We start from the raw sequence: 27,770 nt of genomic DNA on the forward strand, positions 1-27,770 counted from the left end.
TCCGTGCCAGGCACAGTGCCGGGTGTGGCGAGATAAGGAGGCCCAGGGCTTGGCCTCTGAGGCTGAATTCCAAACCACCGGCCCCGGAGGCTGGGAGCAGGGGTGGGTAGTGCCATGGGGCCTGGACACGGGAGGGAGGTCGCCGCTCTGTATGGCGGGGTGTCCCCGGGCAGCTGGCCACCCCCTGGGAGCCTCGGAGCCCCTTGCAAAAGCAGTCTGGGCATGCGCCCCTTCTCTGGAGACCGCCCATGCCTCTCTCCCGCAACAGGTGCTCATCTCCTGACTCTAAGGGTCCCCCCCCACTGACTTGCAACCAGGGGAGCAGTGGGGCAGCAGCAGCTTGCGCCGGGCTCACCCCCCGATCCTGTCTCCAAGGCCTCCTGCTCTCCGACTCTCCAGTGTTGGGCTCACTTCTGTTCCTGTGACTTTTATTTCTCAGTGAGCTGACCGCAGCCCTGCCCAGGCTCCCTCTTGTTGCTTTGATGTGAAGCGCTTCCTTGTGTCCATGTCCCAGCTTTAAAAACACAAACGTCCTAGAAAAAATAAAAAATAAAAAAGCCCCGGCTGGTGTGGCTCAGTGGATGAGCACCAGCCTGCGAACCAAAGGGTCGCCAGTTCGATCCCCAGTCAGGGCACAGGCCTGGGCTGCGGGCCGGGTCCCCAGCTGGGGGCGCACAGGAGGCAGCCACACATGGACGCTTCTCTCCCTCCCTTCCCCTCTCTCTAAAAATAAATTAATAAAATAATAATAATAAAAAGGAGTTTGTCCCAGCTCCTGACTCGAGCTCAGCTCCCTAGCACATCTGAATCAGGTCTCAATCACTCCTCCTAGAAGCCCTCCATGTTCCCCTGACGGAAGTCCCATCTCCCGTCACGCGGCAGCCAGAAGCCCCTGCTCTGCCTTCTTTGCTCTTGGTGGCGCCGGGCACGCATTAAAAGCAGGCGGACTTCAGACAAATAAATAACATTGTATCAGATGATAAGACAAATTTGTATAAAACAAGTAACATTGTATCAAACAATAATATGTGAAGTAAATAATGCCCCTTCAGTATATCATAGATATTTATATAAAATGAATGACATCATATGGCAATATAATATACTTATATATGAAATGGATAATGTCATATTAGATTACATATTTATATAAAATAAAGATTATTATATTGAACTAATATATGTTTATATGAAATTAATAATCTTGCATTGGATTATAAGGTATGATTATATGAAATAACATCATATTTGACTATGGCCTGAAGGATAAAATAAATATCTATGAGTGCATACAAATAAATGATTGAATAAATCAATAAATAGGCAGAAGCTAAAGGGACGGAAGAATTTTTTCTTTAATGTATTCGGGAGACTTCCGGAGGAGATGGGGCTCAGTTCCCCTCCCCTGCACAGGGGCTACGCTTAGTGACTTAGCTACAGAGCGGGGCTTGGGAGGGGAGGGACCCCGTTGCAGTGGAGAAACCTGCAAACCTCATGCTGTTGTCCTCCAGGTGATCCAGGTTGACAAGAGTGATCAGTCACGAGACAGCTGCGCACTCCTGAGAGCAGGGGGCAGAGTGCTGTGCTCCCCCGGTGGGGTCTTGGTCCCCAGGACTCCTCAAAATGGCCAAGGTCACCAAGAACCAAGGCAAGTCTGAGAAACGACCCCGGAGCTGATATTCAGGCCTTGTAGGACCCTGGGCGGGACACAGACATGAGGGGGAAATGCGTGAAATCCGAGGAAAGGGTAGCATGTGGTGGGAAACTTTCTGCCTGGGCTGGCTTCTTGGTTTTGCCGGATGGGCCACAGGAACGGGGGTCGGGAGTGGGGAGGATAACGTTAGGGAGCCTGGGCGAGGGGTTCCCAGGAAGTCTGCATTACACCGGAACTTCTCTGTAAATCCAGACGATTCCAAAAGGAAGAGGTTACTTAAAATAGAGAGCCAGGTGGGCTTTTAAGAGGACTTTTGCCCAGGAGAGGGGCTCGTACTACTCAGGTGTGTCTTCTCAAGAGCGGTCAGAGGGAAACCTGTGAAACGTATGCATTTCACTGTATTTAAATGTCGCCGAGGATCAGAAGCCTAAATAAATATTTGCTGGCTTGTGGTGATAGCCTGCTGAGCGTTCGGGGTGACAGGCACTGGTATTTGCAAATGGCTTTGAAATAACTTTTTAAAGATAGATGTATAGGAACCATCTGTAATTCCACTCAGTTTTGCGGTGAACCCAACGCCAATCTAAATCATAATATTTGTGAAGTTCTTTAGTAGTTTATGTATTTATTTTTAGAGAGAAGGAAAGAGAGAGAGAGAGAGAGAGACATTGATGGGACTGAAAGCGCAACCCGGGCGCGTGCCCCGACCGGGAGCTGAACCAGTGACCCTTCACCCTGCAGGGTGATGCTGAATTAACTGAGCCACATGGGTCAGGAATGTTTATAAGTTTTTAAAGAGATAGATCGAAGGGTGGGCAGACGGGCAGGCTCATTACGAAGCAAATACAGCCTAAAGCTCATGGTAGAGTCGAGCTGAGTGAGCAGATAGGTAGTCACTCTGCTATGCTTTCCATGTTTACCTCTCTTTACATTTTCATAATAAAACGTTAAAAGGAAAAAGGGAAGCAAAATTCCGCCAGCCTCGGCAGGAGTGCCCCCGGAGGTCTGTCCCATCTCGCCCGGAGCAGAAACCAGAGTCCTCGTGAGGCCTTACATACCCAGACACCACCCCTTACACCCCTTCCCCATCCCCCCGTTACACCCTCCTTCCCTCACGCGCCCTCCAGTCTCCTTGGTCTCTCTGATCCCCGACAACGCCCGTCCCAGTCCCAGCCAGGCCCTTCGCAGCAGCCCTGTCCTCCCCTGAGACACGCCCCCGTCATCTTTCTCCACGGCACATGTCCCCTCCGGAGCTGCCTGGTCATTCACTGGCCGCCTGGGCTCCCGTGTCTGTCTCCTCCCACCAGAATGGGAGCCCCGCGTGGGGAGGGCTCTGCGTCTGTCGCACGCACCTGCGGGTGTTCAGCACCAGGGACAGCGCCCAGCACACAGTGGGGCCTGAATCATCATCTCTCCAACCCAGAATGTAACCTCGTCTACTCATCCACTGGGGCTTCTCCCACCTCTGAGCACTTTAGGTCCCCAATAAAGGGTTTTAGGTTGAATGAATGAAGGGCAGTAAAAACGAATCCTTGTAAAAGGGTTAACAGCACAGGCTTTGAATCACACGTCTGGGTCCTGTCCAGATTGGCTGCTTCCTAGCCATGTGACCTGGGGCAGATCAGTTCTAATCCTGGCACCTGAATTTCCTTCCCAAGGAAAAGGAGCCCCTGTGGTGATGTATGGGGGACCCCTCATACATCACCAGTAGCACTGGAAGTGGTACACCCACCCTGGAAAAGTGGAAATTTCTTAAAGTGTTCATCATAAAACTCCCACATAGCCTGGCAATTCCGCTCCCAGGAACTGCCCAAGAGAGATGGCATCATATGTCTGTAGGAAGACTTGTACGTGCATGTTCATAGCAGCACTACCTACCATGGCTGAAGGTCGGCATAATCCAGACATCCATCAACAGATGGATGGATACACAAAATGTGGTCCATCCATACAATGGAATATTGTTCAACCATAAAAAAGGAATACAGTACTCCCTCGCTATATCGTGGTTCACTTATCGCGGCCCCACTGTGTCGCAGGATTTAAAAAAATAGTATATTTAATTATTTATCGTGGATTTTTCGCTATATCGTGGGACTTTGTGGTACTATACACATATGTTGTTAAAGTTACGTAGGTTTAAGAATGTAGAATAAATGTAAGGTTCCTACTTCACGGGGGGGGGTGTCTAGAACGTAATACTCACAATAAGTGAGGGGATACTGTAAAGTACTGATACAATTTACAACATAGATAGTCCTTAAAGACATTACACAATGCCCTGGCTGCTGCAGCTCAGTGAATTGAGCACCGACCTGTGAACCAAAGGGTCGCTGGTTCAGTTCCCAGTCAGGGCACACGCCTGGGTTGCTGGCCAGGTCCCCAGTTGGGGCATGAGAGAGGCAACCACACACTGATGGCTTCTCTGCCTCTCTTTCTCCCTCCCTTCCCCTCTCTCTAAAAACAAATAAAATTTATAAAAACATTATGCTAAGTGAAGGATGTTCGACTCAAAAGGCCACATGTAGTGTGATCCATTTCTATGAAATGTCAACAAAAGGCAAATCTAGAGAGACAGAGAGTAGAGTAGTGGTTGCCTAGATCCGGAACTGGGAACGGGAAGTGACTTATTAACGTGCATGAGATCTTTTAGGGGTGATGGAAATGTTCAAGAACAGGATTGAATCGTACATTTACAGCGAGTGAATTTTGTGGGAATTTTGTGGCATGTAAATCAATACCTCAATGACGTCGTTTAAGGGGAAAAAAAGAGGAGCCCATAATAGTCTCTATCTAATGGGGAAGGTTAACTAAACGAATCCATGGAACCCCATTAGAAAGAAACACAAGATAAAGACTCAGAACGTGCGTTTGGTAGTATTGTGAACAAACGTGACTGAGAGCACATCTGTAAGACTCCGTAATAACCATCGCCATTTGGTTGCTATGTCAGATCCTGAGTCTGTGCCACATACCAGGACCCTGGTTTTCTCATCCTAAAAACTGTCTTTTGTTCTAAGGGTGTTTCTCCCCGGAGGCAGCGGGTCCTTAAGGATGTGTAGGCATGTGGGAGGGGGGATGGTGGTGGGCAAACCCATGGTGGGGGCGTATCTTGGGTCTGGGAGACCAGCCTGGGTGTAGGGAGGGGCCTTGGAAGGTGGGTTGTATGGCTGGGAGCGGATCACGAGGGTTACATCAGCCTGGTCAGGGGTTCAGGGCACAGAGCTGGTGCAGCCTGGGTTCAAATCCCACGTCCGCCACTTCCTAGCCACGGGATCCTGGACGAGGGACTTCCTGTCTGAGGGTGTGGGGAGGATGCTCCCTAGTTCCCAACGGGGTGCTGAGGCCTGCCTGAGACCCAGGCTGTGCCACCCTGGGGCAATAGCAAGAACCTCCCCCAGGTGTCTTCTGTCCTCTCCACAAAGGGCCCATTTCCTAGCAATGACTCCAGGAATAGGACAAGCGACTTCTGAGCCTGAATCCTCCATGTGCCCCTTCTGTAAATGGGGCTCTTATTGAATTCCCTCCCTCAGCAGGCTCCGTCCTGCGGATTGCGGTGAACAGGCGTCTGGCTATGGCAGGTGCTCCCTAAATGGTGGCCCCCATTCGGCTGTGACAATGAGGAGCCCCTAAAGGTTCCTGGAGAGGGAGGTGGCTTTGACGCCATGAAAGCAGACCCCAGGGCCCATCGCCCCAGTGCCTGAGGCTGCGGGGTCCAGTGTATGGGAGACCTGGTTTTGTTCAGCAACCCTAATTTCTTTGTGTCACTATTTTATTATTTCCCATCTCCTCCGCTGGTCTGTAATCCCCGTGAGGACAGGTGCCCAGCTGGTCTCACTATCATTCTGTCCCCAACCTCCATCCCGGGGTGGTAGCGAGCACAATGACAATCACACCGGCTAACACGTACAGGGCGCTTACTCCATGCCGGGCACCGTGCCGAGGGCTCAGCCAAGATGCGTGCAGTCTCGGACACGCGACCCTGTGAAGCTCTGCTCCCTGACCCTCGGCCACCGTCACTCCGCTCCCCACCCCGCTCCTGTGGCCTGCTCTTTTCACCATACCAGGGAAAAGCCCTTCCCTCCTGAGGCCCGGAAGCAGGGAAGGTCCCACCCTTCGTTTGCTGGCCTTGCAGGTGTGACGATACCCAAGTGGCCATGTCAGGAGACAGCCATGGAAGGCGCTGGGGGAAGGTAGGGCGTCCACAGAAGAAATGAGAAGGGTTTTCAGGAAGATTCGCTTGGACACAATCTTCTTCCCTCCAGTCCTAGGACCTGAACACTTGTATAAAAATTTTTAAAAAGCCCTGGCTGGTGTGGCTCAGTGGATGGAGCGCCCACCTGTGAGCCTAAGGGTCGCCAGTTCGATTCTCAGTCAGGGCACAGGCCTGGGCTGTGGGCCAGGTGCCCAGCTGGGGGTGCGCAAGGGGCAACCACACAGTGATGTTTCTCTCCTTCTTTCTCTCTCCGTTCCCCTCTCTCTAAAAATAAATAAATAAAATAAAATAAAATAAAAAGCACCCAGAGGATTTGTGGAAAAGGACCCTTTCCACCCCCAATTCCTCCGTTTCTCTAGCATCCAGAGCCCGCCCACCTCATGGCCTTTGCCAGAGCTCTTCCCACGCCTGCTCCTCCACTTGGGTCAGAAGTCTCCTCACCACAGCCCCGCCCTCCCTGGCATGCCCGTCATTCCCTGCCCTGCAGTTTCCTCCGGAGCCCTTATCAGGACCTGATGCTAGTTGCTCATTATCTCAGGTGGTGTCTCAGCCACGACAGAACTTTCTCCATCTCTGCCATCCAACAGAGTAGTCCAGGGGGCTACGGTGACTGAGGAACTGAACTTGGAATCTTGCTCGATTTTGTTTTAAACTGATTTATTCTCAATTTAAATGGAGATAGCCGTGGGTGGCTCCTGGCTAAGCCGTCTTGGACAGATCTAGAATTCCAGCTCCTCCCTGGCTGGGTAGCTTAGCTGGTTAGGGCACCGTCCCCATACACCAAGGTTGTGGGTTCGATCCCCGGTCAGGGCACATACAAGATGCAGCCAATTAATTCATGAATAAGTGGCACAGCAGATCCATGTTTCTCTCTCTTTCAAATCAATAAATAAAAATTTAAAAAATAGGCTTTTGGTTGCTCTTAGGGGGGCCAGTGGCACCGTCGTCAGAATCTCAGAGGTCAGCACTGTGCCTGGTACATGTTTGCTGACTGAGCGCACATGCAGGGTTCCGGGGGTGAGGGGGGGAGCTGGGGCTCCCCGAAGTCTCCCAGGCAGGTGGTAACCTGTCTCTCCTGCTCCTATGCACCTCGTGTGACCAAGCTCTGCTGCCTGCCCGCCCTGAACCCAAGTTCAGAGCCTTCCGGACAGACCCGGGCTCACCCAGGCCACTCTTGCCAGCTCCCACCTCCACAGAGAGCCCCACTCCGTCGTCTCACGAACTCACATTTATTCACAGACAGACAAAGGGACAGGGACGGACCTTTGCTCACCGGGGACCCCCCAGGGTCTGGCAGTTCCACAGAGGGGATGGTGTCCAGTGTGTACAAAGAGGGCAGCCGGCAGGGGGTCCCCCAGTCTCCATCCTTCTGGCCAATGTCCTGCCCCTCATTTTCCAAGTGGTCCTGCCTCAGACACGGGTTGGGTGAGCCGCTCCTAACCAGCATCGGGGACCTGGGGGTGGGGGAGGGGAAGGGGGGTGGCCCAGGCCCCCCCTCCTTAGTGTCAGGGCTCAGAGGGGTGGGGTGGGCAAGTGGAGGGGTGTCTCCCCTTTAGCTTCTCTTCTCCATATTGCAAACGGGGGGCCAACTGGAGGGGCGAGGGTGCCTGTGAGGGTCAGGAGGCCAGGCCGTCCAACCCTCGCAGGTGCGCTTTGCTGTCAACGTCGTCTTCCTCCATCTCGAAGGCTGAGTGGTCTTGGCTGTCGAAGCAGGAGGCGCTGAGGAAGACAGGGGGGACCGGCGGTGACTGGGGTGGGGTCCCCGGGGAGGGCGGCTCCTCCTTGATGTGTGCGACGGGCAGGGGCAGCCCTTCCTCGTCCTGCCCCGCGGGAGGGGGCGGCGGGGGCGACCGCGGGGCCTGGGCCTGGAGCGCCTGCAGCGCGGCCGCCCTCTCCAGCTCAGCACGATGGCAGCGCTGGTGGCGCAGGAGGCTGTAGGCGCGCGAGAAGCGGCGCGGGCAGTGCGGACACGGGTGCGGGGCCGGGCCCCCCGCGTGCACCTGCGCGTGGCGGGCCAGGTCAGCCAGCCGCTTGAACTCGCGCTGACAGCGCACGCACTGGAAGGGGCGCGCCCCCGAGTGGGTCACCCCGTGCTGCCGCAGGTGCGCCCGGCGCCGGAATCCTTTGCCGCACTCCGGGCACCAGAAGCGGGGCTCCCCCGCGGGAGGACGGGCCGGGGCCGCCTCGTCTCCGTTCTGCCCCCCTGCGCCCCCCTCCCCACACTCAGCCCCTTCGCCGCCCTCGGGCCCCTTCCCTGAGTTCCGTGCGCCCGAGGCCTTGTCGTCCTTCTTGCCCGCCGAGGACAGCGGGGCCAGCAGGCTGAGCGCGCCGTGCACGCGGCGGTGCTGGCGGAGGTAGGAGGCGAGGCGGAAGGCCAGGCCACAGTCCGGGCACACGAAGGGGCGGTCGGTGGAGTGGACCAGCCGGTGGCGGGACAGCGACCAGGGCCTGGCGAAGGCCTTGAGGCAGATGGGGCACTGGTGGCGTTTGGGGCGCGGCGGGGGGCCCCCCTCGCCCTCCTGCTCGCTCTCGGGGCGCAGGCACGGGTGCGCCTTCAGCTCGCCCTTGGTGGCAAAGGCCTCGCGGCAGCGGAGACACAGCAGCGTCCAGTCGGCCTGGAGCAGGACCTGCTTCTCCTCCTGTCGCCCGGCCGCCAGCGCCAGCTCGGCCCTCAGCTCCGCCGCGCCTGCCTCGGCCTCCGGGGTCTCCGACTCGCGGGGCTCGGCGCTCGTGGGGACCACCGGCGCGTCAGGCTCCCCCGCGGGCCACGTCTCGGGCCACGCCGCCTCCTCCTCCGGGGCGCCCGCGGCGGCCGTGCTGGGCTGCTCGGAGTCGTCCTCGTCGTCGTCGTCCTGCGGGCCCCAGCCGGGCTCGGCCGCCTCCTTGGCCGCCCTGTCGATGGCCAGCTCGACCCCGCCGCCCGCGTGCTCCTGCGCCAGGTGGCGCCGCAGCTGGGCGGGCTCCGGGAAGGTGCGAGGGCAGGCGGCGCAGCGCAGCGGGGGCTGCGGTCCGTGGCCGCGCAGGTGGCGCGACAGGTGCGCGGGCCTGCGGAAGGCCTTGGGGCACAGCGGGCAGGCGTGGGGTCGCAGGCCCGAGTGGCTCAGCCAGTGGCGCGAGAGGTAGTAGGGGAAGCGGAAGAGGCGGCCGCAGGTGGGGCAGGGCAGCGGCGCCCGGGGGGCTCCAGCAGCCCCCCGGCCCCGGCCTCGGCCCCGACCCCGGCCCCGGCCCCGGCCCCGGCCCCGGCCTCGGCCGCGGTGAGGTGGGCTGCCCTGGGCGGGTGGAGGGGGCTGCGGATCCATGCCTGTGAGGAGACAGGGGAGAGATGGGGAGATGGGGAGATGGGGCGCAGAGACAGCAGGAGAGACAGAAGGGTGGAGACAGACAGACAGCCAGACAGACAGGGCGGTGGGCCACAGAGGGCAGGACACCAGCAGGGGCAGAGGCGAAGCGGAAACAAAGAGGTTTGCACGGTGTAAACCCGGAGCTCAGCACCGGGGGAGCCGGGCAGGGAGGGACAGGGACACGGACAGGGACACGGAGCACAGGCGGAGGTCCAGACAGGAGGGGACACACAGGGGACAGCGTCAGCGACCGCTTTCCCCCCCGCGGGCCCCGCTTCGGGAGGGGCTGGCGGAGAGCGGGTGGGAGTCAGGATCCGGAGGCCCCGGAAGTGCGGTGTGGGTGCCCAGGCGCCGGGGCCGGGAGCCGCCGGGGGAGGAGGGCTCGGACTTGGGTCTGAGCCCGGAGGGGGTTGGGGGCCGCGACTCCTGGGATTGAGGGAGGTCGGGGCTGGGCGCTGGGACCCGGGCTCCGGGAGATGACTGGGGTGCAGAAGCTGGACCCCCCCCCCCAGACGTGGAGGGTAGGGGTTCCTGGGTCAGGGGTGGGGAGGGCTCGGGGAGGGGGCTGGGCTCCCCCACAAGGCAGAGGCGGGGGCTGGGGACCCAGCTGCCAGAATTCCCGGGGGAGGAGCAGGCTGAGGGCCAGGCTCTCGGACTCCCGAGGAAGGCTGCCGGGGGGTCCCTAGGGCCCCCTGGGGGCTGGTCTCCCCGCTGGGCCCAGCCTGCCCGTCCCAGGCATGATCTGCAGCACTGGGGCCCGGCAGGAGGCCGCGCAGATTCCTGCGCCCGGAGCCTGGACTGGGCCCCCGATCGCGGGGCGCCCGGCGCTTACCTCGGCCTCCTCTGCGCCTTTCTTCCTTCCCCGCGGCCGCCGAGTGGACGGTGGTGGCGGGGAGGGAGGGAGGGCCGAGCGTAGCGTGGGGAAAGGCGGGGCGCAGGAGCCTGGGCTCGGTGTCACTGCCTAAGCCGTCCCCCCGGAAACCCGCCTTCCCTCCCAGCCCGAGAGAGGAAAGACCGGCTGGGAAGCCGGAAGCGGGAGGGCGAGGGGACCCGGGGGGCGAGGCAGGAAGGCGGCGGGGGCTGCGGGGTCCTGGAGCGGGAGGAGCTGGGGGCCGTCCTCCGGGATCCCGGAGGGAGGAGCAGCTGGGGGCCTGGTCTCCCCTCAAAACAGACACACGTATTCATTCATTCCTTCAACAAACACACATTTATCAGGTCCGGCCTGTGCCAGGCACTGTGTTGGGGGAGGGGGTGGCCAGGGGAGGGGGATGAGTGAGGCAATGACAGAGGCTTCAGGGAAAACACCGACCCTTCGCATTAGAACCTCACTCCAGCCTTCACGTGGCTGCCCGAGCAAGCGGCTCTGCCTTCTCCCAGCCTAAAGTTTCTGCCCCGTGATAAGCTCCGCCACGCGCGTTCAATCCTAAATGATCAGGGTTAACTGAGCACCTACTGTAAGACAGCGCTGCAAATATTTTGCTACCTACATTCACTTGATCCTAAGCCACCAATACTGACTGAGCACCTACTGTGGGCTGGATCTGTCCTTGGTGCTGGAGCTACAGAGGCAAAGACGGGGGTGCTTGGATGCTGTCTGCAGGGAGCTGACGCAGATCCAGCCACCCGCCTGGAGAGTGGGCCCGAATGCAGCCAACAACATGCATGGGGAATACACAGAGAACAGGGAAGGCACTATGCTGAGCTCGCACTTGGAGAGTGATCCCTGAGGGCTTCTTGGAGGCAACCACGTTTCAGCTGAAATCTGCAGGATAAAAGCCAAGGGTTGGGAATGGGAAGAAGGAGCAAATAGAAATGTGCCAATGGGGCCACATCTCGAACACCTGAAGTTGAGCAGAAAAGCCATGTGACACACCACACTTGACGCCATTTGCTCAAGGATAAGTACACGCTCCAACATGGCTGTAAGAGTGTGGGAAAGAGGCCGTTCGTGTATGGCTTGGGAGAGTAAAATCTGCAACAGCCTCAGCTAGTGAGCAGCTCCAGGAACTTAGTCATTAGACAGATGAGCTCAGAGACATGCGAATCGCTGCCTGGACCAGGATTTAATCCTCGCAGTATTGCCAATCACTGCAAGAACACTGGACACTAGCTAAACGCCCATTGATGGGGATATGGGTAATAAACTGTGATTGACCCACCCAGTGGAATGCTATGTGTCCATTAAATAAGGATTGGGAAGTCCTGGCTGGGTTGCTCCATTGGGTGGAAAGCCGTCCCATATACCAAATGTTTGTGGGTTTGAGCCTCAGTCAGGGCTCTTATGGGAGGCAACAGATGGATGTTTCTCCCTCTAAAAAAAAAAAAAAAAATCAATGAACGTGTCTTCAGGTGAGGATTAAAAACAAAGGATGAGGAAGCTTGCTGTGCAAAAGTATGGAAAGGCTCCGAGTGATAACGTGGAGGGGAGAAGGAATGGGAGGTGCGGGACAGCGAAGCCTGTTCTGTCTGCGCTCATCTGAGGGCTGAGACCTGAAGGGAGAGAGAGCGAACTCGTAACATTGTCTGAACCCCAGAACCGGAACCTCCTGCACTCTGTTTCTCTGTACTGTCCGAACTTGCAACTTTGTGACTATGTTCCACACTCCATGGAGTCAAGGCAAAAGAAGTGGAGGCTGATCAAAATAAGAGTCAAGTGAGTAACAGCTGACGCCCCGTGTGCTTGTCAATGACCAGCCCATCTGTTTCTCCCTGCTTCATGTGACTGGAAAGAGCCGACGCACGAAACCTGACGAGCTCAGCGGGAGGCCTGCGTGATGGTCTTACAAACTTAGAGACCTAAGGGGATCCCTTTAGCAACAGGAGTTGGGCTGTTGCCTGGTTGGCTAGCTTTCTTCTGGTGGCGGTGGGCTGGGCGCTGGGATAAGATCCTGCCCAGTTACCTCCCCCAGCTCCAGCCCTTGGCCTTTAGCTTAGCAGCCTGAAACAAAGGTGGGGTGGAGGGAGATGGAGAGAGAGGGGCAGCTATGGGTCGGTGAGGCATGTGGCTACTGACCCTCGAGCTCTGCTTCCTTCTTCCGCCTTCCCTTCCCTTTTCCTGTCTCTGGCACTCTTCCAAGGGCAGAGTTGAGCCTCTCCATGTGGTAGGGGGCGGAGCAGAAGGGATGGCCAGTGAACAGCAGGGAATTCTAAATAAATAAATAAATAAATAAATAAAAACTTTCTAACTAAAAGTAGGTCACGGTGGGCAGTCATGTCCTAGGCTAGAGTCTTCCCGTGACAAAACCCAATCTTTCCCTTCACGGAGCCTGTCTGGTGTCTTTTTGCGTTTATGATAACATGTCTTTGGAATGTCAGATTTCCTTTTGCCGGACCCTTCAAAGCACAGACACCGCACCGGAGGGAGACCACAAATCTCCTCCTTGTTATCTTGTTGGTTGTTGACTGAACTATCCTGTGGCCGCCTGTGTAAGAGTATGTGTCTATCATTTTACTTTTTGTCCAATGCCAGAGGTCCCCCCACCCTGCTTTGCTTTCTCCCGCCTCCCTAATCTATCACGAATGGATTTCTTGTAACCCACTTATGCCTCCTCTTTTCATTGTAATGTATAAAACAAGGTGTATTTTCTCAATCTGTTGAGGTTTTGGATATAGGACATTTTCTGGGAATTCTGGTCTCTTCTTCTTCAGATGTTTCTTCTCCTCCTTCTCCTTGTTATCCTCACCTGAGGACATACTTATTGATTTTAGAGAGAGGGGAAGGGAAGGAGAGAGAGAGGCAGAGAAGCACCAATTGGTTGCCTGCACGTGCCCCAATCAGCGAACTGACCTGCAACCTAAGCATGTGCCCTGATTGCGAATTGAACCCACTACCCTTTGGTTTACGGGACAACACTCCAACCAACTGAGCCACACCAGCCGGGGCTGGATATTTCTTACATTGACGATTATGAGGTGGGTACATGACTCTCCCATTTCAGAGACTGGTAAAGTGAGGTGCTAAAGGTTTCCAAGCTAGTGAGTCTCCATAAGTCTACATTTCCTAAAGAGATGGGAGAAAGGGTAGCGGCCAGGAGTGTGACATTTAAAAGCTCAATAATAGTATTTTTATTTTTTAAAGATTTTATTTATTTATTTTTAGAGATGAGGGAAGAGAAGGAGAAAAAGAGGGACAGAAATATCAACGTGCGGTTGCCTCTCACACGCCCCCAACTGGGGACCTGGCCCACAACCCAGGCGTGTGCACTGACAAGTAATCAAACCGACTACTTTTTTAAAAGTATATGTACGATTGGGGTAAAAGTATAAAAACATTTGTAGAAACAATGACACCAAATTCTGAGTAGGGGTTACCTTTGAGAAGGGAGAGGCAATCGGGGCGTGGAGGGGCTGCGGAGGTGGAGCTGTATCGCTAATGTTGTAAAGCTGGGAGTCAGCATATGGGTATGTGTTGTAGTGTTGGGGTGTGTGTGTGTGTTATTGAGTAAAACACATGTAATGTTTGGTTTACATTTTAAAGTGTACAATGTGGTGGCATTAATTGTATTCATAATATTGGGTAGAACTATACCCACCATCTAGTTGCAGACATTTATCATCACCCCCAAAGCAGTCACTCTTCATTGCTTCCCCCTCCCAGCCCCTGGCAACCAATGATCAGCCCTCTCTCTACGGGCTTTGCAAACTGTGGACATTTACCAGTGGAGTCAGAGATATGGGTTTTTTTACAGCTGGCTTGTCACTTAGCACGGCCTTGTCGAGATTCACCCACCCTTGTAGCCTGCATCAGTAATTCATTCCTTTTTATACTGGCTGAATAATATTCCATAGGGTGCTTTATCTCCTCTTCGGCTGCGGGACATTTGGGTTGTTTCTACCTTTTGGCCATTGTGAAGAGTGCTGTTGGGACATCTGTGCTCAAGTTTTTTGTTTGAAAGGCTGTTTTCAGTTCTTTGCATTCTACACCTAGGAGGTGTGCATGTTATTTTATCATCCAAACTATAAAGGCTTACATTTTATTTTATTTTTCAGCAGCCTGGAGAGTCCTCTCAAAACCGCATGGAGAACTCAGCTTCTTAAAACCGCATGGAGAGGGCCCCTTTACCAAGCCCCATGGAGGGAGCACGCGAGAGCGAGCCAGAGAGCCAGAGAGCGAGAGCCCGACCTAAACTGTCGGCAGGTGCTTATCTATCCCTGACCGCGTTCTCTGACGCAGTGGGTGTTGCACCCAGTTCTGACCATTCACAGAACCGTAGGCAGGCTCTGTAGGCTCCTTCCACACCACCCCACAGTCCAAGACCCCTCCCATCTTCTTGGGCCTTGGACGTATCAAAGCCATTTTGCATAACAAAGACACTAGCAACCAGCCCCAGGCATGCAAAGGGGTCTTAAAAGCTGCTTCCTTTTCCCCATCCCCAAGCCGCAAACTCTGGGGTTTGTTTTTGGACACCCGTGTTTCTGTAACAGGGGAGACCGCAGGCCTTGGATTGGGGCAGCTGAGTGGCCCGTGGTGCAGAGAGGCCTGCGCTGCACGAGCGGCTGTGTCGGGCCTCCTGGTCCAGGCGGAATGCTGGACGCGTGCCTGGTGCACTGAGAAGCCATTCACAAGGTTTGACGCTGGAGAGTCACATGATCCAATTAGCGTTCCAGAGAAATTCCTGTGGGACCCACGTGGAGGACCGCCTGACGCAGGAGAGGCCGTGGCGGGGAGCAGGGAGAAGGCGGGGCGCGGGTCCAGGTGAGAAACGGGCCTGGGCGGGGCCCGCCTGGGCTGGGAACCCGGCTCCGGGCAAGGGGCGGGGCCTCGTGCTGATTGGCTGATTGGCTGCCGGTCCCACCGCCAGTGTCTCCTCATTGGCTCTCCTGCTCCCCGTGCAGTTCCATCCTCCAGAGAGGCATCCCTCCTGCCTGGATACCCTCCGGGGGCGCTCACTCTTCCCAGGCCCCCTCTTCGCCCCCGACCTAAAAGGCTCTAGTGTCTGGCCTCTGGGGCTTCCCGCCGCTGATGCGTCTCTCTCTGCCTCCCTCTGCTCCAGCCACCCCGCCGCCTTTGTTCTCTCCGGGCTCAGGGCCTTTGCACGGGCCGTTCCTCCTGCCTGGACTGCGCTTCTGTATTTCCCTGACTCGCATCTGGCTAAAATAGCCCCGCTGTCACTCTCCAGTCCTTAGTCTACTTTTAGTTCAACATTGTGCTTATGGCCGACAAGCATTAGACTACTTGCCACTGCTCACTGATCGCCTATCTCCCCTCCTACTGGAGTATAAACTGCGGGTGTGTGTGTGCGCGCGCTGTGCCTCCTGACTCCATAGTCATCTCCATGACAACCCTGGCCCTTTTCCAGGTGCTCAACTCTCCAGGTTGAGCAGGTCCCCGAGTGGGCGGGTCTTGTCCGTGGGGTGGTGCCTGTATCTAAGGGGGCGGGTCTTGTTTCGCCAAGGCAGGTGGATTTTTTTGTTTTTGTTTTTGTATTTTTTGAACCCCAAGGGGATGAGTCTGGCTCCTGGTTCCTGGGTGTTGGTGGCAGAGTGGAGAGGACCCAGGGGCTTACCTAGGTCCTCTTCAAATGGGCAATCGTAGGTCTCCAGGCCATAAAGTCTTCCTTGAAGGCTAACCGGGCTCTTGTTTTCTCTCCCCCCAAATATATATATATTCCCTCCTTTAAATTTTTTGTCCTTGTGAAATATATACACATAGATTAAAAAGGTACTGTATAAATGCACAATTTAACAAATAATTGTAAAATGGTCACCAGGGTAAGAAATGGAATGTTGGCAATCACTCCAGAGCCCATAGAAGGTTCTGGCATGTTCCATCCCCAGCTTAATCTGTGCAATCCCACTATACTCAGTTTTGTGTGTGTGTGTGTGTGGGGGGGATGTCTTTCTTACTTTCCTGAATGGTTCGGTATCTACACTGCATCCTAAACATGACTCCAGTTTTTAGTCTTGCTTGTTCTTGAACGTTATAGGAATGTATCTGGCTTCTTGCGTCCGACTTCTCTGTGACTTTCTTTTTTGCAAGTCTATGTAGCTGTACGCACTCAATACACTGCCATTTATTTAGCCCCTATATTGTTGATGAATGTTTTAGTCCGTCTGGGCAGCTGTAACAAAATACTACCACTTGGGTAGCTCGTAAACAACATGCATGTATGGCTCACAGTTCTGGAGGCTGGAAGTCCAGGACGAAGACTCCACCAAGGTCACCTTCTGGTGAGGCTCCCTTCCTGGTTCACGGCTGGCACCTCCTTTCAGTGTCCTCATGTGGGGGAAGGCTGAGCCGCTTCTATAAAGGCACTAATCCCATTCACAGGGGCTCCACCCTCATGACCGCAGCAACTCCCAGAGGCCCCACCTCCAAATACCATCATGTAGGAATTAGGATTTCAACATATGGATTTGGGGGAATGCAAACGTTCGGACCATAGAAACAGGCATTGTCGCTCCAAGTTTGGGGCTGTCCATTTCGCTGCTGCGAGGTTGTTAGATGTGTCTCACAGGGCACGGAAACATGAGTTTCTCTAGAGTCTATGCCTAGCAGTGGGATTATTGCACCACAGGCTGTACACACCTTCAGCCTCAATAGATCATACCAACCTCCCTGGCATCTCAAGTCTGAGAAGCTCAGGATGGAACTCTTTGAAAAAGATTCTATTTGTGTTTAGAGAGAGGGAAAGGGAGCAAGAAGGAGAGCGAAGAAAACATCAATGTGAGAGAGAAACATTGGTCTGTTGCCTCTTGGATGGGCCCCGCCTGGGGACCAAACCAGAAACCTAGGTATGTGCCCTGACTGGGAATCAAACCTGTGACCTTTCACTTTGCAGGATGATGCCCAGCCAACCAACTGAGTCACACCGGTCAGGGGAGGATGGAACTCTGGATCCCCATTGCCCCTACCCAAGCTTGTCCTCTAGTTTTCTGGGCTTAATACATCCACAACCCAACCAGTTTCTCCTGATTCCTTCCTTTCCATCACACACACACATTCTACCTCAAGAATTCATCTCAAAGCCACCCAGTTGTCCCTGTCACTCTGGTGCAGGCCCCCGCACGCCTCTCTCCTGGTGGACTGAGGTGGTCTGCTGCTGCTTCTACTCTGCCTCCCCTCTAGATCCTCCTCCACTCAGCAGCCAGAGGGAGCTTTGTAAAGTCTCCCTTAGCAACTTGCTCACCATGGACCAGGAAGCACCACCCTATGCTTACTTCAGTCCACCAGGCTCTGTGGGACCTGACCCCACCCGACTTACCTCCCCACCTGTCTCACCCCTTCCTCCTGGGCCCAACCGGGACCCACCTGGCCTCTCCCACCTCACCACTCCGCTCTCAGATCAAATGCCACCTCTGCAGGAAGCCTATCCAGACCACCCCATCTAAGGTGGCAGAGTTCAGCTGCTCCCTTTCCTAACCCCCTAACTCACGTCCTTCAGAGCGCTCATAACCCTCTGAAATGACCTTCCTCATTTCTTTACTACTCTTTGCTACACCCTGTCGGCCCCACGCTAGACTATCAACAACTCCCCAAGTGGATTTGTTCACCGTTGGGCCCCCTAGAGGGGTTACAGTGCCTGGCGTGTGATGGGCACTTGGTATAGGAATGAACTCTGATGTCCAGGAGGCAATCTGAGGACCTATCCATTCTCTGACCGGAGGACCCTAATCTGAGGTCTGAGATACCTCTAAGGAACTCAGTGACCTAGAAGCAGAGTCCAAGATAGGAACTTGTCTGTAAGGTGACAGTTTGTTTTTTAGGGGGCATGTCCCATAGGGTTGGTGGTTTCAGAGGGATATGTCTGGTTCTAGGGGGGGCATGTCCACCTGTGGAGGTGGATCTTGTGTTTAGGGGGCAGGGTTCCATTTAGATGACACTTAAACCATCTCGGATTTTAAAGGGCATGCACTATCTCAAGGCCTCCAAATTCCTCGGATGGATGAAGACTCTGTCTCTATTTAGGGGGCCTATCCTAAGTCAGGGAGGGAGGAACCCCGCCCCCTGGAGCCAAAGTTCAGACAATGAGGCCGCATTGACTGACAGGACGAGGTTTATTGGGGTCCTGGAGACATCGGGGACTGGGAAGAGGGGGTGAGGTCAAGGGTCATGGGGAGGATCCCCTAGCCAACCCCCATTTCCCTTGGTGTTGGGAGGGACACAGAGACAGAAAAACTGACAGAAATGGAAAGACTGACAGGTTCTACAGCAGAGCAGGAGGGAGACTCTGAGGCCCACCACCTCCCACTCAGGTGAGATCACAGGATGGGGAATGACGCAGAAGAGGGGTGTCTGTGTCTGCCGTAGTCTCTGTAAGGAGGGCGGGTGCAGGCCACAGCCTGGGCCAGCCCTTTCCAGTGGACAGGAGGGTGTGTACCTGGATCAGTCCATCCTACTGGGCGGGGGGATTTCCAACCAGCCTATTCTAGTGCTTGGGGATGGGGAAGATCGTTCAGGTTGATCCATTCTGCAGTAGGGGAGGGGGGCCTACTTGGGGAGTGGGTTGAGGGCCAGGGGCATCTACCCCAGTCCTTCCAGCACAGGGAATGAGGTGGGGGAAAGGCAGATTCCGGCTCTGTCTGTTATCTAAGGGCACCAGTGACTGGCGGGTAGCATTTGGAGGGGACCTAGGGAAATTTAGGGACATGGTTGCCCCACTTCCTCCAGGTCAAGGTCGTTAGGAATGATGGCTCTCAGGGAGATGGCGGGCGTCCCTTGGGGAGGGGATGCCCGTCTTTCGGAGGACCCTTAAGGTCAGAAGTACCTGTGGAGACCCATTTCTCATTCCTAGGTCCCCCAGCCTAGGGCCCCGCTGATGAGGGGGTGCCCAGCACAGATGAAAGGGAGGCCTCAAGTTCAGGAATCTTCATAGATCCGGGCCCCCAGAGGAGGTGTCTTTTGGTTGACTCGCTGTCCCCCAGCTCAGGGGGCCTACGTAGGTTTCTCCTGGCCCCACCTCTCCAGCCAGGGTCCCCTCAATTCAGGGCGTGTGTCTGGATTTGGATGGTCCCCTGGGGTCCCTGAATCCCATCTCTCCAGTCCCAGGGCCCCTCATCTAGGGCCCGTGTGTGGATTTGGGTGGTCCCCTGGGGGCGCGAGTCCAGCCCCGGGCCAGGTGGTGGCCCGGTCAGTCCATGCCCCGGTGCAGCTTCAGGTGCCTGGAGAGGTTGCTGAGTGTGATGAATCCCTTGCCGCAGATGTGACAGGGGAAGGGCCGCTCAGTGCCGTGGAGCAGCCGGTGGCGCTTGAGGTAGCACTCGTGGCGGAAGAACTTGCCGCACTCGAGGCACGGGAACGGCTTCTCGCCCGTGTGCACTAGCACGTGCCTCTCCAGGTCCCGCGGGGAGCGGAATAGCTTCTCGCACTCGGAGCAGCCAAAGATCTTCTTGCCGCGGCCAGAGCTGGACGCGGGCTCCCCGGATGCGGGCTCCCCCTCGGAAGCCGTGGACGCCTCTGCCCCGCCACCCTCGCCGTGACTGGCTCGCCTGTGCTCCTCCAGAGCCCCCAGGGCCGCATACAGGGCCCCACAGTGACCGCAGCCGTAGGTGGCCGGCCCCGAGTGCGCTTCCAGGTGGCTGGCCAGCGCCGCGGCCGAAGCGAAGAAGGTCCCGCAATCGCACTGGTACAGGGTGTCTTCCGATGGCTCTGCGGCCGCCGCGGGTGCAGGGGCCTCCCCGCCACTCTCGGGGAGCAGCCCCCCCAGCTCGGGCACGCCGCCCCCTGCGCGGCCCAGGAGCAGCCCGCCGTCCCAGGCCGGTCTGGCGTCACCCGCCCCCGCGGCGCCGCCCTCTCCAGGCGTCTCAGGCCCCGCACCAGCCCCCGCGGCCCAGGCCTGTGCTGGCGGTGCGCCCTGGCCCTGCAGGTCGTGGGTCAGCTTGTGCCGCTCCAGCAGCGCGGGCGCATTGAAGTCGCGCTCGCAGCGCGGGCACTTAAAGGGCTTCACATCGGTGTGTGCGGCCCAATGGGCCGCCAGCTCACGGCCATGGTCGAAGCGCCGTGCGCAGGCGCCGCATGCGAATGGGGGCAGCGAGGCTGCGGCTGCAGCAGCGGCCTCTGCCAGCCCCCAGCTGCCCGGGCCCGCCCCCTCCGGGCCCTCTCCAGTGCCAGCACCCGTGCCCCCACACACCGAGCAGGGTCCCACGTTGCAGCAGACAGAACAGGGCGCGCTCAGGGCTGGCAGGCCAGGCCCGGGCTGCAGCGGGGACGGGAGCACGCCGCGGTGCTGGCGCTTGAGGTGGCGGCCCAGACTGGAGCGCGAGGAAAAGCGAAGCTCGCAGACCAGGCAGCAGTAGGGCTTCTCACCAGTGTGGACGACCTGGAGGGCGGAGGGAAGAGTAGAGTATCAGTGCTGAGAGTCTAGCCCACAGGGCAGATTCCTGGATTCTCAGAGGGAGGTGGCCCAAGCGTCCTGCCATGTCTACAAGGCCATGACCTAGCCTCCCTGCTGTCTCCCCTTCTCTGCTTTGGGCCACACTGGCATGCCGTTAGTCCAGCCTCAGGACCTTTGCACATGCTGTTCCTGAGGCTGGAGAACTCTTCCTCCCATGGCTCCCGACTAACGCTTACTCAATTCCAACAAGCTCACCTAGGAAACTGGGACTTCCTGGGAGAGTGGCTAAGTGCTGAGGATCTGTGCTCTGATGCACCTGGGTCCAATTCCCAGCTCTGCCTTCTACTTCCTGCAAAAACTTGGACAACGACTGGCCTCTCAACAAACTTCTGCATGTAAACCAGTGGATATTGAGGGGAGGGAGAGAAGAACTTCCATGATCGCCTGGGGTAGAAGGTGGCTCTTCCTATGAATGCCGGAGGACATTCCAGAGTGGAACCATCCAATAGCGCTTGCTAGTGATGGAAATGTTCCCTTTCTGTACTTTCTGAAACAGCGACCACTAGCCATGTGTGGCCGTGGAGCACCTTTAATGTGGCTAGGTGGCTGAACAAGACCATGGCTCACACAGGTGTCTATTGATGTTAACCCTTGTGGTTGAAGTGTCCTGAATAATAAGACACAGGTTTTGAGTGTAGAGTTCTATTGATTGGTAGTGCCTGCCTGGGAGCTGTGGGGAGGACCCTGAGGCTGGACAGGGAGTGCAGCGCTCGATTAGTCATGTCTGTTGGGAACCCAACGCCATAGGAGCGCGGGCCCAAAAAAACCATCCCCAACCTGGACCACTTCAGAGCGCTCTTGTATTAGCCTCAGAATACGGTAACCCTGTTCTCGTGTCTCAATTTGACATTTATTAACTTGGTTGTTCAGTGACTGCTACCCCCACTAGACGCTTGGCTCTGGGAGGCCACAGGAGTGGACTGTGCCTGTTTTGTCTCTCTCCTTTCCCCCCAAGGACCCTGCAGATCTTAGATACTCATTAAATCCTCAGTTGAATTATAACCCACTCCTGGGCAGGGGTGAGACCTCAGAGGGCTGTGACTGTCCCATCAAGTAAAGGATCAGGGGCTTTAATGGTGGTGGAATCCAGGTCGCAGTGGCTGGGCATGACGGGGAGAGATAGGAGGTAGAAAGTTGGGACCAACATCCAAGATGTGAGGTCCTGAACCAAGGCAGCTACCCTACCATAGGACAGAGGAGGGAACAAGTGTGAAAGGCCAGTGATGCGTCTGGTTTTACGTAACTTTGTAGCAGGAAGCGTCTGGGCCATGGAATAAAATCCCATTCCTCACAACAGCGGGGAAGGTGCACACGACCCAGCCCCTGCCTGCCCTCTACCTCAGCTCCTTCTGCTCTGCCCCAGGCTCACTCCACCCCAACCACACAGTCTCCCATCCCTTTCTTGCATACACCAAGCTCCTCCCATCTCAGGGCCTTTGCATTTGTTGTTCCCTCTGCCTGAAATGCCGTTCCCATGCAGATACCTGCTCATACTTCAGGTCTCAACTCAAGTATCACCCTGCCCTGCCCTTCCCCACCTTGTCTGATGGCCCCTGGCTCTCCCCTCTTTACGCCTGTGCGTTGGCTTGTTGTTTAATTTCCTTCCTAACACTTCTCCTTTTCCAGAACATTCTTGCCTGTGTATTTGCTTTCTTGTTGATCATCTACCTTCAATGGAATGTAAGTTCTCCAAAGACTTGGACTTGACCGATTTCCCTCTCACAACCCCAGTGTTGGGAGCAGGGAAAGCTCTCAAAGATCATTGCTGAATAAAAGAATGAAGTATATATGTGGTAAATGTTTTTAAAAATGGCAAGGAAAGAATAAACACAAAATTGCAGATGCTGGTGGGCAGGGGCGGGGGGTGTATGGCCAGGGGGATGAGAGAGAAGAGAAGCCTGTAGGTGGGGCAAATGTACTATGAACGTTTTCCTTCAATCCCTACGTAGGTGGTGACCGAAAGGCAGACCCCTGGTGTTTTGACTGGTCAGGGTGCTTTGGTCGGAATGGAGAGAGGAAGAGGAGTTTTCCTTGCTCCCCAGAGTCGGGATGGGGCTCCAAGGGCGTGTGTAGCCCAGGGAGGCAGCTGGGTGGGCCTGCAGAACTCACCTGGTGGTGCAACAGGCCAGTGGAGTCTCGGAACCCCTTGGGGCAGGCGGAGCAGCGGTAGGGCCGCTCACCCGTGTGCGAGCGCAGGTGGTTGGCCAGGTTGAAGCTGTGCTTGAAGCCCTTGCCACAGCGCGGACACGCGTGGGGCTTGAGAGCAGTGTGCCGCGCAAAGTGGCGCCGCAGGTCCGAGCGGTAGCGGAAACTCTTGCCACACTCGCTGCAGTGAAATGGGACGCGGGGGGCGGCGGCGGGTGGTGCTGGTGCTGGGGCTGGGGCAGGGGCAGGGGGCGCCGGCGGCGGGGCGTCATCCATGGTGGCGTGGCGTGAGGGCAGGTGTGGGCGGGGGCTCTCTGGAGCAGGGGAGACAGGGACCGAAGGTGAGGGAGTCACCTCCCTTTAGAGCTTCCCCATCAGGTTCTTGAGACTCACAGACCCACCACCTATCCCCCTGGGAGCGCTGACCACTAACCTTTAAGCCACTCCCACCAGGACCACGCCCACTGTCTTGAAGTCCATTCTACAAACCCTTCCCGCACTCATCTGCCGACCTGCCTAATCATGATCGCTCGCCTCTATCCGCTCTCTGCGAAGACTCCTGCTCCTCTAGCCCCGCCCGCCCTCGCTCAGGCCACGCCCACTCTTTCCAAAGTCCCTCACACTGTTCCAGGAGCCTCTTCTGTTCCTTGACAAGCTCCTCCCACTCTTCTTGGAAGATGCCAGTCCTGGAACCTCATAGAAAACCAACTGAAACTCTTCACTTGCAAAATACGGATACTAGGAGGACCTAGCTCGCCTGTGGCGCTTACTACTATCAGCTAAGTTCTTCCAAGTGTCCTCTTCAGTCCCAAGTCTCTTCTCCACTCAGACCTGCCTCCAAACCCCAATGTGTCTTTAAACCCAGTCTTGAAGTTAGCCCCGTCCTTTCCGAGACCCAGTCTACCCAACACTTCTCAGTTTCTCAGCCCTCCTGAGTCTCGCCCCAGGCCTTCTACATTTCACCCGCATTATAAAGACTTTATATTTCCACTAAGACTCCCCATATTACACGCCTAAACCCCACCCCCTCAGTTTCTCGAAGCCGCACCCCGGGACAAACTCCATCCGTCTACTCTAAGTTCCTCACACCTTCACACTGAACCCCACGTCCCCACTCAACCCCAATTAGAACCCTTCAGTTCGGGTCCTTCTACCATTTTGGGCCACACCCCCTTGTGAACCCCACCCCTTTGCCTAAGGTCCTCCCACTTCCACTTACGGACGTGCTCCCGCCACCAAGCCCCGCCCACTTCACCATAAACCACGCCCACAGTTCTTCTCAATCATTGCTCCGCCCCCGGCTCCACTAGGCCCCGCCTTCTCCCCACCCAGTAGCAGGCCGGGCCGGCCCCCCTCCCCAATCCGCTAGGGAGCCCACTCGCACAGTGCTAGCCTTTTGTGCCCCTCCCCCCCATGCCTAAAAGGTGCGGCCCCTGGCGCCCGGGGCGGGGGCAGGGTAAGCGGGACCCGCGGCCAGGCGAGTCCTCCTCGCTCGTACGGCACAGGGGTTCTGGAGCCCTGGGGCGGCCCCGGGAGGCCGGGAAAGTCAGTCGGCTTTCCTCTTTAATTACTTACACCTCCCTCTGGGCGCCGACATTTTGGGCAGCGGGGGCAGCGTCACTTCCACCCGGGGGGCCCCTCGACTTCCGCCTCGACTACCTTCTCCCCCGCACTCCCCCTTTCTCCCGCCTTCTTGGCCTCCCTCCTCCCAGCCGCCCGCCCTTCTCCCTCTTTCCCGTCTCTTTCCCAGCACTCTGAGAGAAGCTAGACCGGCGCCATCTTAGGTAAGGGCAGGCAGAGGGGCGGGGTTCAGGGTGACCCTGGCGCCATACAGACTAAGGGCAGTAAGCTCAGCGTGCCGCCTCCTCCGGGCGGTGTCGACGCTGGCAGAGGATAGCGCAGATGAGGGCAGGTCTGAGTCCAGGTTCGCAGCCTCAGGTTCCTTTTGGGTAGGGAGTTAAGAGTTGCATCAGGAGACAAGGGAAATCAAAGTCTGCCTATTGCGTTAGACCTAGAAGAGCAGGTTCCATCTTGTCCTCAGCCTTCCAGGAGGCTTTGAAGCTTATCAGGCGCCATGTTAATTACGGGAAGGAGCAGCCATTTTCCCGTTTCTCATCCTTTCGGTACCTGTTTGATTGGGTCTCCAAATGGGTACTTTGTGGAAGGAAAGGCATTTCTACCCGTTTGGGATGTGTTGGCGGGTTACTTCCCCCTCGGGGAGAACGAGTGCGCCGGGAGCGCAGCGCTGAGGACCTTAGAACCCAGAGAGTCCCTTTGTTCCCAGCGGGCACGGGTCCGACGGGGTGGGGTAGTGGGTGGGGCCTCCGGCGCCCGTTCCGAGGGGCGGGGCCGCCCGTCGTGCGCGCCACCGAGGGGCAGGGCCCCCTCTCCCCCCGCCTCTTCCCATGTGTCGGCTCGTAGCCCCCCGCGCGCGCACACTCGCGAGCCTTGGCGACATGCAAATGAGGTACCCGAGAGGCGGGGGTCCGGGCGGGGGAAGGGGAGCGGAGGGAGGGTAGGCCCGGGGCCGCGCGCTCCTGGAGCGCGCCCCCCAACACCTGCTCCTGCTCCCGCGCTCGCAGCGGCGTGCGCTCGCCGACCTCGCGCCCCGCGGAGCTGGCCCGGGCGCGCGCGCTCGCGCAGACCCCCTTCCTGGCGGCCCCCGCCGTTCGCGGACCGGCACCGCTCATTGGCCACCGCCCCCGTAGGGCCCGCCCAACGCGCTCGGGGGCCGCCGGGCGCGCGCCTGCTAGTGTTCGGGCGGAGGGCGAGGGTCGGGACTCCGCTCCGGAGGCTGTGATTGTAGTGCAGGCCCTCCCCCCACCTCGGAGCGAACCTTGGGATCCTGGAAAAGCGTTTGCCCCGCCTCTGGGCTTCCGCCTGTGTACCTGTTCCAGCGGGATGCAGTGGCACCTGCAGCCCCTCTTCCTAAGTGCACCTGTGCTAACTCCCCCTCCCCTTTGTGACACCCCATTTTCTTGGTTGGAGCTCTGATGATGGTGGGCGGGGGTGGTTTATTGAGTCCTTACTATGAGTCAACGGACAGCTGTGGTGTTTCCATTTCACAGAGCTGTATCCAATCAAACCCGGGACCAACGGACCCCATGATGTCCCCTTGTCTCCCTGAGTCCCTTTCTTATTCCCTGGGCTGTCGTGTCCTCAAGAGATCTGGTTCGAATCTTAGCCCTGCCATTTCCTGGAAGAGGGAACGTGGGCAACTCACTTGACTTTGATGTGCCTCGGTTTTCCCATTGGGAAAACGAGGGTGATTGTGACCTTACCCAGAGGGCTAATGCCTCCTAAGTGCTCTGTGTACTGAGCACTTTTATGTGTATCATCCTCATGGCATGATCCTGCAAGTAGGTGGGACTGTTCGTCCTAATGTGCAGAAAGCTTAAATGAGGCTTAGGAAACTGAGCGCCTTGCCCAAAGCCACACAGAGAGTAAGTGACAGACTCAGGAATCGAACCTAGAACGCCTGACTCCGGAGACCAGACTCCAATATATTTCCTCACCTGTGACGCAGGGTCAAACATCACCTGGAACCAGTCCCTTTCTTTTTCTGGTCCTGAACCCCTCGCCTTCCCACTTCTGCCAATCAAGAGTGGACAAGAACATTTCTGATGCCTCTATGGCTCTGGGGTTTGATGGACTGTCCACTTTAAGAATCACAACACTGGCCTGTACCCTCAGTTGGACTCTGTACTCCCTTCAAGATTTGTCTTTATTTTGACTCAAATTGACCTTGAACTTCGAGATCCATGGTAGAGGATAGGGAGGCCTGGGGAACACCTGTGGGGCTCTGGACAGTGCCTGTTTACCAACTGGCACAGAATTACCTTGCTCTTTTACTCACCAGCATCGCTGTAATTGTGCATACAGGTGAATGTCAGCCATTCCCAGCTCGTGAGGCTCAGACAAAGGGATGGGTAAGGTCTTGGGGAACAACGGGTGCTCCAGACCCTCCCAGCGCTGACAGCTGCTCTTTCTCTCCTCTTAGCCCGGCTCCAGTGCCCAGACCCAAGGCCCCCAGTGCTCAATGGACACCCCTAGCCCAGACCCGTTGCCTTCGTCCTTGCCCGGGGAGGAAGAGAAACCTCTGGCCTTACCACCTTCTGTTCCCCCGGGCCAACGAGGCGGACGTTCTGGGGGTGCTGCCTCCTCCAATCAGACGCTCAAGGCCGGCCTCCCCCGCAAGCGGGGCCGCCCCCCCAAGTCAGGGCAGGAGGCCCCGCTGGTGCAGGGGGTGACAGTCCCTGTGGGCAGCAACAGCGGCAGCGACCTCCTGCTGATCGATGACCAGGGTGTGCCCTATACAGTCTCTGAAGGGTCAGCAGGAGGCGGGCCTGAGGGCTCCGGCCCAAAGAAGGCCCCCCACTTCTGCCCAGTATGCCTGCGGGCCTTCCCCTACCTCTCGGACCTGGAGCGCCATAGCATCTCGCATTCGGAGCTGAAGCCACATGAGTGCAAGGACTGTGGCAAGACCTTCAAGCGGTCCAGCCACCTGCGGCGGCACTGCAATATCCATGCTGGCCTGCGGCCCTTCCGCTGCCCACTCTGCCCCCGCCGCTTCCGGGAGGCAGGTGAGCTGGCCCATCACCACCGCGTCCACTCCGGGGAGCGCCCCTACCAGTGCCCTATCTGCCGGCTGCGCTTCACAGAGGCCAACTCGCTCCGGCGCCATGCCAAACGCAAGCACCCCGAGGCCGTGGGGGCTCCCGTCTGTTCCCTGGACCCAGGGCCTGAGCCACCGTGGGATGATGAGGGCATTCCGGCCACAGCAGGGGCCGAGGAAGAGGAGGAGGAGGAGGAGCTGGAAGAGAAAGAGCTGGCCTGACCTACACCCCCAGCCACCCCTCCCCAGGCCAGGTTTAGAGCTGGGGGTTCAGCTGGTGCTGCGCCTGGGCAGGGAGGCTGGGACACCCTCAGGTCTGGTGGTCTTCCTGTTGTGGGAGGGGGTTGCCAGTAAGGACCTAAACTTCTTGGCCCTGCTGCCTCCTGCCACCTTCTCCTGGACTGACAGGCCCTTGGAGGCAAGAGCCACGGAAATAAATCACTGCCTCTGGCTTCCCGTGTGTGTT

The 27,770-nt window shown here is 57.0% G+C and overlaps 3 protein-coding genes across 6 annotated transcripts; 1 reads left to right on the plus strand and 2 right to left on the minus strand.

Annotated features, from left to right (window-relative positions):
* Nucleotides 1-7,083: 7,083 nt before the first annotated feature.
* Nucleotides 7,084-10,131, minus strand: ZNF579 (zinc finger protein 579). Its single transcript, XM_090260722.1, has 2 exons — nucleotides 10,044-10,131; nucleotides 7,084-9,171 (listed from the first exon to the last, which is right to left on the minus strand). The coding sequence occupies exon 2, from the start codon at nucleotides 9,167-9,169 to the stop codon at nucleotides 7,487-7,489; it is 1,683 nt and encodes a 560-aa protein (XP_090116848.1). The 5' UTR covers nucleotides 9,170-9,171; nucleotides 10,044-10,131; the 3' UTR covers nucleotides 7,084-7,486.
* An 8,747-nt stretch (nucleotides 10,132-18,878) lies between these two features.
* Nucleotides 18,879-25,379, minus strand: FIZ1 (FLT3 interacting zinc finger 1). Of its 2 annotated transcripts, none has more exons than XM_090260157.1 (3): nucleotides 24,870-25,379; nucleotides 22,654-23,001; nucleotides 18,879-20,469 (listed from the first exon to the last, which is right to left on the minus strand). In XM_090260157.1, exons 1-3 carry the CDS (start codon nucleotides 25,377-25,379, stop codon nucleotides 19,282-19,284), a joined length of 2,046 nt encoding a protein of 681 aa, XP_090116283.1. In that variant the 3' UTR covers nucleotides 18,879-19,281. The 2 variants fall into 2 exon arrangements, with proteins under 2 accessions (XP_090116283.1, XP_090116282.1); XM_090260156.1 differs by lacking the exon at nucleotides 24,870-25,379 and adding an exon at nucleotides 24,265-24,398 and having other exon boundaries at nucleotides 22,654-23,003.
* On the plus strand, nucleotides 24,369-27,756 carry ZNF524 (zinc finger protein 524). 3 transcript variants are annotated; one of them, XM_090260159.1, is made up of 2 exons: nucleotides 24,369-24,473; nucleotides 26,690-27,756. In XM_090260159.1, exon 2 carries the CDS (start codon nucleotides 26,729-26,731, stop codon nucleotides 27,524-27,526), a length of 798 nt encoding a protein of 265 aa, XP_090116285.1. In that variant the 5' UTR covers nucleotides 24,369-24,473; nucleotides 26,690-26,728; the 3' UTR covers nucleotides 27,527-27,756. The 3 variants fall into 3 exon arrangements, with proteins under 3 accessions (XP_090116285.1, XP_090116286.1, XP_090116284.1); XM_090260160.1 differs by lacking the exon at nucleotides 24,369-24,473 and adding an exon at nucleotides 24,589-24,613; XM_090260158.1 differs by lacking the exon at nucleotides 24,369-24,473 and adding an exon at nucleotides 25,065-25,156.
* The last annotated feature ends 14 nt before the right edge of the window (nucleotides 27,757-27,770 follow it).

The sequence above is a fragment of the Furipterus horrens genome, unplaced genomic scaffold (assembly GCF_987537825.1).
Source record: "Furipterus horrens unplaced genomic scaffold, mFurHor1.1.pri manual_scaffold_13, whole genome shotgun sequence".
Classification (NCBI taxonomy): Eukaryota; Metazoa; Chordata; class Mammalia; order Chiroptera; family Furipteridae; genus Furipterus; species Furipterus horrens.